The sequence below is a fragment of the Schistocerca serialis genome, chromosome 6, assembly GCF_023864345.2.
Source record: "Schistocerca serialis cubense isolate TAMUIC-IGC-003099 chromosome 6, iqSchSeri2.2, whole genome shotgun sequence".
Classification (NCBI taxonomy): Eukaryota; Metazoa; Arthropoda; class Insecta; order Orthoptera; family Acrididae; genus Schistocerca; species Schistocerca serialis.
Genome location: NC_064643.1, coordinates 761,559,140 through 761,569,633, shown reverse-complemented (window position 1 = coordinate 761,569,633; position 10,494 = coordinate 761,559,140). Strand labels below are relative to the sequence as shown.

Here is a 10,494-nt window from a genome sequence, read left to right as displayed (position 1 = left end):
TCGCAGGTTCGAATCCTGCCTCGGGCACGGATGTGTGTGATGTCCTTAGATTAGTTAGGTTGAGTAGTTCTAAGTCTAGGGGACTGATGACCTAGTGCTTAGAGCCATTTGAACCATTTTTGACAACGCCATTGCACAACAACTGAGACTGTACTCGCCGTACACAGCCTGCATTCGCCGATACATTTCACGGCGTCCAACTCACTCCGACGCAAAAAATCGAATCTCTCTTCGTTGTTCCTGCTTACTCGCCTGACGCCGGCTACGAGCGCTTTTCGCTTGCTGTGTTACTAGGTAAGTAATTTAGCTAGTAATTAATTGTTTTTGCTGTATATTCTATAGCATCTACATGCATTAGTATCAGTTAAACTTGATAAATAGAAGGTTTCAGTTTTTATTTGCGTCTGAATAGGAAAAGCGAAGTTTCTGTTTAAGGACAGTTTCGCGTGTACGCAAACGTTTGTTTACATCCTTAACACGTTACATACCCGGCATTATCAATTAAGTCAGTACACAATACTCTGTATTTACGTTTATTAGTGTCATTTAGACTCGATATATCGAAGGTAGCAGTTTTTATACGTTTTATTAGGAAAAGTGTTTCTGACAGTGAATTCTAACTTCACTTGTATACGTTTGACTAGCGCAACCTGCGAGCGTTAACAGTTAAGCAAACGTAAAATACGTGGTAAATTAATGTTACATTACAATATCTGAGTAAGTAAGTGTTATAATACAACTTCTGAGCCCTTCTTACATACGGTTTAGTTAGCAGAAATCTAAAACTCACCTCGCCGTCTGCTTAAATTCCTTTGCTTGTTGTGGGCTTTAGTGATCGTGTACTGTAAGCCCATCGGTTCCTATAAAGTAGAGTTCGTATTTGTGCCTTAGATTCTGAACTGTTATTGTTAGCTAAAGGTTTTGTTTTGTACGTGCATCTGTCAGTGTACAATACTCTGTATTTACGTTTATTAGTGTCATTTAGACTCGATACACTGAAGGTAGCTGTTTTTATAGATTTTTAGGTCATTTTCGCGTGTACATAAACATTTGTTCACATTATAAATACGAGGGATAATCAGTAGGTGTAGCTTACCGTAAGTTACTGTTTAATTCTTTAATAATATTCACTAAATAGCCCCTAGTAGTTTACTGTAGATTGCCCCTAGCAGGAAGATAAGCACCAGATCTAGCTTCTACCATACATTTTTATTGTTTTTCATTGTTGAGTGTCCTTTCTGCCCAGATCTAGCTTCTACCATACGCTTCTATTGTTTTTCATTGTTGAGTGTCCTTTCAAACGGTTCAAATGGCTCTGAGCACTATGGGACTTAACTTCTGAGGACATCAGTCCCCTAGAACTTAGAACTACTTAAATCTAACGAACCTAAGGACACACACACAGCTATGCCCGAGGCAGGATTCGAACCTGCAACCGTAGCGGTCGCGCGGTTCCAGACTGTAGCGCCTAGAACCGCTCGGCCACCTCGGCCGGCTGAGTGTCCTTTCTGGCAACTAGAGTGTAGCTGTTGTGTGGCAGTAGGTTTCCAAGTTTCTTATAGTAAATCACATATTAGCTAGATGGGCAGGGAGTGTGTCTGTTGTGTGCGGATGCAGGAGGAGTTGGCCACAGTCCAAACGCAGCTGGAAGCTTTGTTGGCCACAGTCGACAGGCTCCAGACTGACACCTTGAGGTGCTGTGTGATGGGCTACCTGGGTCAGCCTCTGCTGTACCAGGTGTGCGGGGGGGGGGGGGGGGGGGGGGGCGTGTCCGGGATGTGGAAGAGGCTCTTCGAGCGTGCAGCCAGCAGCCAGCTGCACATGTCGGCAGCAACGATGCTGGGTGGAGAGCAGGATGTATTGCACCAGGATGTATTAAATTTTCGCAAGGCTGAGATGTACCGTTCCTTTATAAGGTTAGCAGGTACCTAGTACTTTACTTTCTTCCTTCAACTAGAGTGTTACGAGACTGAATACATCAATCTATGCGCATGGGCGCGCTGGTCTCTTTGGAGCAGGGTTATTAAACACTTTGGAAGCAGTCAGAAGATTTTCCTCTTATAAGTTGAAACTAATTGTAACGATCCACTTGCAACCGTCCACTGGCCGTCACTCGGAAGAGCTTCCAGCCAGTCACAAACGACGGAACTGGGAGAACGCCTGCGCCGAACGCATTCCCGGGGTTCCAACGGTTGCAACCGTATCTCGAACGTGGGTGTGTCTGGAGTGTGGGGAGGTGTCTGCGAGTCGACGACAAAGAGATTGACAATGTATAATATGTGAATTTGAGGACGAAGCGAACAGCGCTTGTGGTGTAGACAGGATGCCTTCCCGAACTACAGCTACAACTAACGTACACCACGATTAAAGATTCAATTCCAGTCTAGCAGTCCAGTTAGTGTACTGCGCTTTACGTGGCCTCTGTGTGCTTTTCTTGTATTAGTTACTAATTTCTGTAGTCCATAGTGTTAACGCATTTAGTAGGAAATAAACATTACCCGGGCGTGTTTCTGCACTGCTTCGCCACTGATTCAAAAGTCGCGCTGTGGAAGGGTCGCTATAAATTTGTGTAACTGCCTGTAGCTGCTCCTTGTAACAGAGATGGGTAGATAGCGCAGGGATTCGCCGGCTGTTCATCGCTTTACACACATACTACACTGCCTGTGCTTTGTTTTCGTACGCCACACGCAGAAGAGACAGAACAGAGCGCTTCAGAGAGAACCACAGTACACACTTGGTTAACGGAGCGTCACAAACTCGTTCACAAAAACACAACAGTTGCGGGGCCGCGAGCGACCGTCAGGCTGCCCGGCGGCGCAGCGCGCTGACCCCTGACGGCTAAGCAGCAATCTGCGGGCCATTATTCCACAAACACGGAGAGGCGGCTGGCTCTCGTTACCATCGCGCGGGCGCATGCATAATGAATGACACGCTGCGAGTTTTCATTCCGCGAGCACGCGGGGGCGTCCGGGGGTGGGGGCGGGAGGCGCGCCGCCTATTTGTCAGCCGGAATCCGGCGCGCGCGAATTATCTGCGGCACGCGCGTAACTCACGTGTTTACATCGCGCTGCGGCTCCGCTAAGGAATGTCCCGGCGCGCAGTGCGGGTCGCGCTTGAAAGGGAAGCAGCGCAACCAAATCGGCCGAGATCAGAAATGCGGGTAATGTGAGGGAAACACTGCACTGCGATCGGATCGCCTACTATCGCAGCTGCGGCCAAGCGAAAACATTCATTACCATGAACGACTCCCACTATAAAGTAATCAGAGCATTTCGTCCTAAATACACAAACAGAAACGGAAAGTGCTGCATTACGAAGCACCAGTCCAGTATTTATCACACTGTGTGAAAATGTTCGTCACACAACGTGTATTAAATGATTAAACCTTTACTCTGTTTCGGACTGATGTCCAACGTCATCACCTGTATGAGCTGTAAGCTTTGCGAACAGGAATGAATACATTCGTTGTGTGCAAAGAAGTAAACAGCCTCCGAATGTTGTCTATAGAAATTTCTTGTCATGCCTGAAACACATGCTGTGCCACTTCCCGAAGATTGGTGACCGGAGGTTGGTATCAAAGTATATATCTGCTCATCGCAGTCCAGATATGCTTTATGAGTGGCTCTATGATTGGGCAAGTTAGTCAAGAACTTGACATGCCTCAAAGCGTTTGTGGTGTGAACTGCAGTGTAAGATCTTGCATCATCTTTGCTGGTGATCGGGGCTCAATTCGAAGTGGTACTCATTACCGAAGACAATTCCACTCCAGTCAAAGAGTTTTCAGGCCGGAGCCGAGTCTGGACTCTGGAGACACCCCTGATAGCGATGGGATTCCAACCTGACTGTCACCCGGCCCAAGGACCAACAGTGATGGTCTGGACAGCCATTTCTTCTCATAGTAGAACCACTTTGGTTGTCATCCGCGGCCTCATTACAATACAGCTGTACGTCGACAATATTCTACATTTGCCCTTGAAGGCAAGCCATCCTGTGCTTACATTTCAGCAAGATAATGCCTGTCCGCACACGCCGAGAGTTCCTACTGCTTGTCTTCGTCCTTGCCAAACCCTCCCATGGCCAGCAAAATCGCCGGTTCTCTCTCCGAGTGCAAACGTTTGGAGCGTTATGGACAAGATGCCCCAACCATCTCGGAATACTGTCGATCTAACGCGCCAGTTGGAACGAATTTGGCACATTATCCCTGAGGAGGACATCCAGCAACTCTGCCAAGCCAAATAACTGCTTGCGTAATAGTCAGATGTAGGCCAACATGTGAAACTCTTTCTCTTGAATAAATGATCCTGTTTTCCTGAAACGGTAATCATTTGTTTGTCTCGACATGTACATCACATCTATCGAGTTCCGCTCCATTCAGTTAATTCCTTCGTGGTGTGTCGTTCCTTTTTTCCCTTAAAGTGTTTTTTATTCAGTTTCAGGGAGAATCACAAAAAGTGTTTTGTTTTTAGACATGAAATTAGTAGATGAAATTGGGCTATAAATGATAGGTTTCCAAGTAAATAACAATAATTTCGTGTGACTCAACGGCCTGGTGCAAGACTTTCAATTGGACGCTAAACAAGCGACTTGCGCGTCCCTAATATATACCAGTAACTCCTACTGGGAGAAGGGAGATCTGAAATTTAACGTGAAATCCAAACCGCGGGACGTTACTGACGATAAAGGTTAGGTTAAAACCAGACTGAAAAATCCGTGGGCCGACCGGGATTAGATAACGTGAATTCTCTGTTTCCAGGTATGCTCTTTACCGCTAGAACACCAAAGGCCGGACTATTTTCCAAGAAATCAGTCGTTACAGCCAGATTTAACATCCGTATTACGCAAATCTTGCTCTTCCTAGATATACACGTTATCAATTTCCCCTGCAGATTACCAAAATAAATCGGTTACATCTGATGCTGATTGCAAGAACTCTTGGATAATGTGAGGACACTTTAAGGCACATGCACATGTTTTCAGGCGTGCGTTTTGGTTGTACAAATCGGGGAGGAATGCGGTATCGGTTAGAGCTCCAACACTATGACTTCTTACACTTACCCTGTACTGATTCTCAGGAAGTTGAACAATCTCCATTCCAGTGATCTATCTAGCGGCGGTAGCCCGCCGTTCGCTTATTTATTGATTTCTCTAATTCCCTATGGAACGCATAGACTCCATAAAAAACAGTTATTAGCTCGTCACGTTCACAACAGTGAGCGTGATGGCGCATTGTTAAAACAGTGGACTAGCATTTCAGGAGGAACGGGATTCAAATCCAAGTCTGGCCATCTTCATTAGTTATCCATGGTTTCCCTCCAGAATTTTCTTTCTCATCCACGACCAATCCGAGCCATTTCTCTATCCTTAATGACGCTATCGTTGTTGGGACGTTAACCGTTGCCTCCTTTTTTCCCCGCAGCATGTTCCGGTCAGTAGATTTTCTCTGCATCATCCAAAGTCTGCATCATTTCCTCCACCGTTGAGTGTTAAAACCAAGTCCCTGTTTCTGTACATACTGCCGATCGGAGTGGCCGAGCGGTTCTAGGCGCTACAGTCTGGAACCGCGCGGCCGCTACGGTCGCAGGTTCGAATCCTGCCTCGGGCATGGATGTGTGTGATGTCGTTAGGTTAGTTAGGTGTAAGTAGTTCTAAGTTCTAGGGGACTGATGACCACAGCAGTTAAAGTCCCATAGTGCTTAGAGCCATTTTCTGTACATACTAGTTTTCTTGCTCCCGGGTGTTTTGAATACAGTTACGCTTTACATACTAAAATTTTGGACTCTAGTTGGCAATTTTCCAAAGATTATTACTGTATTTTACGTTCCACCAATAAAATCATAGTATGGTCCAGAAGGTGTGAATCATTAGGTAACAGAATATTTGTTGTACAGTTTAGTGGATAATAGTTACTTTTATTCTTTATTTATTTATCAGAAAGCACATTGGTGCAAGACTACTGGCCGTGGTATTCAAAGCTAAGAAGGAAATTGTATTGGTTTTATGTAAAAGAATTTAACTTTTATAATGTAATGGATATTATTGTTACTTTATTTAGAACGTGAAAGTGGTCAAGCTTTATTTAAATATGTTAAAATGTAAAATAATGTAGCATAAGCTGTAACCAATCAGATGGACGGCTTCCGGAAAGGGCACTACACTAGTCAGTTGAACGAGTGTGTTCGGCGCTCGTGAAGCGCGGCCGGGGACGGGCAGAGGGACAGTGCTGGTGGAGACGCGAAAGCGGTCGGTCGGTCTTTAGGTAGCTAGGAAGTGAAACGACTTAGAAAATTTCGCGTTATGTGGTATCGCGGGACTTGGTCTCTGAACGGTGAGCAGCCTTGCGACTGGGGTGAACTCTAACTTTTCGCGTAGATGACTTGTATTTTGCGATGAGATTGTGAATGATCGAACTGCGTCAATGGATATGCGCTCGAGTGTAATAGTAATTATAAATACGACCACTTTCGCTATTGGTTTGCTTTCTGAACAAACATTATTCTAACCATATCGCAACTGTGTGGCCTACATCATTTATGGGTCATTAATTTAGTTCCCGATATTATTATTACTGTTATTATATGCTATATTAACTTTGTATTTCACAAACTTGCCATCACACAGACAATTTAACCAAAGGGTCACAAGTGTCTAATTTAGGGCGTGTAATTCGACACGTGCGGTTCAACCCCTAGACGAGTTTGAGCCAAGACATTTCGACGAAGAGGAACCGCGTGTGAGCCCGAACATCTTTGGGATGTTAGCTCGCAAAGAGCGACATGACTCTTCAATTGATGGGCATGCTAGAGACGCTGCCCAACATATTTGTGTAAAACTTCGTCGGATTTTCACTGTTGTTTCCATTTCGCGCACGATCGGACCTTACTTTCCGAATAGCCCTCGTACAGTCTGTCATCTAAAAAGTCGACAGCAGTAATTACTTTTCGAAAACCTCGTGTATTGCTCCAGACTGTCGTGTTCGTCGACTAGGTATTATTGCAATCAGCAAATAAAGCGACCTGTCTTAAGCTGACCTTTGTTTGTTCCGCAGGTGTACCAGGTGTCTTACGTGATTGTGAAGGCGGCCATCTCGCCGCGGCCGGCCAGCTGGATCCTGGAGCGTTCTCTGGACGGCGAGACGTTCCTGCCGTGGCAGTACTACGCGCAGACGGACGACGAGTGCTGGAGCCGCTACGGCATACCGCCAACCCCCGGCCGACCCACCTACCGCTCCGACTCGGAGGTCATCTGCACCTCCTACTTCTCAAAGCTGAACCCTCTGGAGGGCGGAGAGGTAAGGCCGCTCAGCTTGCATTGCATTCTCGGACCTACTAAGAGGCCAAAGACTGTATGAGACCTATATCTGTGGAGAAAACTTTATGTCTGTCAAGAATCTCTCCGTCAAACTCCAGATGCTGACCGTAAGCCCGAGGCAACAGAATTTGGGGTACGTCCACTACATGGATATTTGCTTCCAGATCTTAAAGAATCTTTTTCGCTCCACAAACAGCCTGAAGGTGACATCTCAGAGTTTCAGACTTATACGAGGGTTGAGTGAAAAGTAATGCTCCACCTTCGTAACTCTTCAACAGTTGGCAGCATTGGTATGCGGCAGGTACTGACTTGTCCCATAGCCTCTTCTCTACAGCTCCGGTTGGCGGGAAGCCGTAGCATTGAACGGTTGTGTTGTTACAGTGTAAAGTAAGTAACCCTGCGCAGACGATGGGTCCATACGATTTAAGCAACGTGCAGTCATTGAATTCTTGACAGCAGGAGGTGTCACCCCAAAGGAGATTAATCAGGGAATGAAAGCAGTTTATGGTGATTGTGTTGATGTGAGTACTGTGCGTCGTTGAGCGAGTAAAGCTTCTGACCTGTGTGACAAACAAAGAGTTGGACAGCAACCACCGAGTTTCACAAGCAAAATGTTGACAGATTGATTCAGGACGATAGTCGTATCACTCAGGGAGAATGTGCAAGCACAATCGTCATTTGACAAGAACGTGTGGGTCACATTATTGCTTTGCTTGGCTATCGGAAGATCTGTGCACGGTGGGTATCCTGGATGCTGACTCCTGAAACGAAAGCGAACAGGAACTCCTCTCGCGTTACCAGAATGAAGGTGACGCCTTTCTCATTCAATTGTGACAGGAGACGAAACGTGGGTACACCATTACGACCCGGACGAATACGTCAGTCTATGAAATATCGACACAAAGACTCACCCGCCCCCCCCCCCCACCAAAAAAAAAAAAAAAGAAATTCAGGACGCAGCCCTCAGCTGGAAAAGTCACGGCCACAGTATTCTGGGATGCAGATGGTGATATCCATGTTGATTTCCTTGATCGTGGAAAAACAATAAATTCAGAGCGTTTCACATAACAACGCTGCGAACTCTGAAACGACGGCTAATAAGGGTCCGAAAGGAAAAGGGAAATGTTTTCCTACAGCATGACAATGCCAATCCACACACTTCACGTGCCACCACAGCGGAACTTCACAGACTGAATCTCACCACCGTACGGCATCCTCCATGCAGTCCAGATTTAGCACCATCTAACTTCCATCTGTTCCCGATAATGAAAGACGATCTGCGGGGACATCATTATGCTTCTGATGAAGACGCTGAGAGAACTGTGAGACTGTGGTTGCGGAAACAGAGTGTCGACTTCTTCCGTGATGGGTTCAAATGGCTCTGAGCACTATGGGACTTAACATGTATAGTCATCAGTCCCCCAGAACTTAGAACTACTTAAACATAACTAACCTAGGACACAACACACATCTAGGCCCGAGGCAGGATTCGAACCAGCGACCTAGCGGTCGCGCGGTACCACACTGAAGCGCCTAGAACCGCTCGGCCACACCGGACGGCGTGACAGCTTCAGAAAATTTGTTCATCGTTGGTAGAGGTGAATACAATTGGCTTGTGATTATGTGGAAAAATGAATATTGGTAATTAAAGATCACATTATAAGGATTATTTCTGCGTTTGATGTATTAAAATATTCCCACCCAAACCCAATTAACGAAGGTGGAGGCATCACTTTTCATTCAATCCTCGTATTTTAGGGTTCCCAGTTAGAAATTATTTCTGACTGCACATCATCAAATAACAACGTACCACCTAACTGCAAATAAATTTGATAGAGTCAGAAAATGCTCAGCAAACTGCATTCGCAATTTCGAAGGACAAAGATATTTCTATAGATGGTGGACATCTTGTTGTGGCGCTATCCTAATGATTCCCAAACTTTTTGAGTCCGTTACCCTTTAGTCTAATTAGATATTAGTTACTACCCCCGCCTCCCTCTACCATTACCAAAAGTAGGGCCTAATTAAACGTTAGGATGAAAAGATCTTGCTTTGAACACTTTCATTTGTAAAATGACGAATGCTAAAGGATATTTAGTGTCTGTAGGTGTTTTATTAAGCCTCGGCCTATTGAATCAATGTGACAGTTGGTACTCAATGTGACAGTTGGTACTGCTGATTAAGCAATTTTCATTACACCGCGAGTGCTACCTAAAATTGCGCCTCAAAAAAAAAGCTAACTATCCACAGTGGTGTTAGACACTTGTTACAAAACATGTTTCCTCAGCGCCATTCCTCTACATGGCGGCACTTGCCTCATATGCACCCTGCAACCTCATTTAAAATCAACCACGTTAAAATGTCTACATTATATTTAGGCATACTGTATGTGTGACCGAGCGAGGTGGCGCAGTGGTTAGCACACTGGACTCGCATTCGGGAGGACGACGGTTCAATCCCGTCTCCGGCCATCCTGATTTAGGTTTTCCGTGATTTCCCTAAATCGCTTCAGGCAAATGCCGGGATGGTTCCTTTGAAAGGGCACGGCCGACTTCCTTCCCCATCCTTCCCTCATCCGAGCTTGCGCTCCGTCTCTAATGACCTCGTTGTCGACGGGACGTTAAACACTAATCTCCTCCTCCTCTCCATACTGTATGTGAATCATCTAACTGTTGGACTCCTTGCTTCTGAACTCGGAGAAACAGGAAGACTTCTCGCTGACAATGATTTGTATCTTGGCACTGCCACTAATAATATCAATAATAATAATAATAATAATAATAACAAGTACAACAAATACTAGAACAAAATAATGTGCAATCAGAAGAAGAAGAAAATACAGTAATGGACTCAAACATCCCAGAGCAAACAAACAAAGAACAACACGCATCAATTAAACAATCAGAGGAAAACGAAATCTTAAGACAGCCACCAGAACAAGCACAAATAGAACACGAAATGACACACATGTTAGATATAGAAGAAAAATTTCAGCTGACGTATATAGAATACAAAGACACAAATAAGGACATTAGACCATTCTTGCATAGACCACCAAATAACCCACAAGTCGAAACAACAATAAAAACTATCAACACAATCATACACAACAAAATAAATGAAAACACAACTATGGAAGAGTTACAACTACTGGTTTATATAGGCGCACTCACTACACTAAATATA

General features: G+C 45.1%; 1 protein-coding gene across 1 annotated transcript in view; it reads left to right on the top strand.

Moving 5' to 3' along the window:
* The first annotated feature begins 1,776 nt into the window (after nucleotides 1-1,776).
* LOC126485073 (laminin subunit alpha-1) overlaps nucleotides 1,777-10,494 on the top strand; it is a 715,911-nt gene continuing 707,193 nt past the window's right edge. Inside the window, exons 1-2 of the mRNA XM_050108676.1 lie at nucleotides 1,777-1,857; nucleotides 7,046-7,288. Of these exons, the coding sequence (XP_049964633.1) occupies nucleotides 1,777-1,857; nucleotides 7,046-7,288 (324 nt within the window). The remainder of the gene's footprint in view (nucleotides 1,858-7,045; nucleotides 7,289-10,494) is intronic.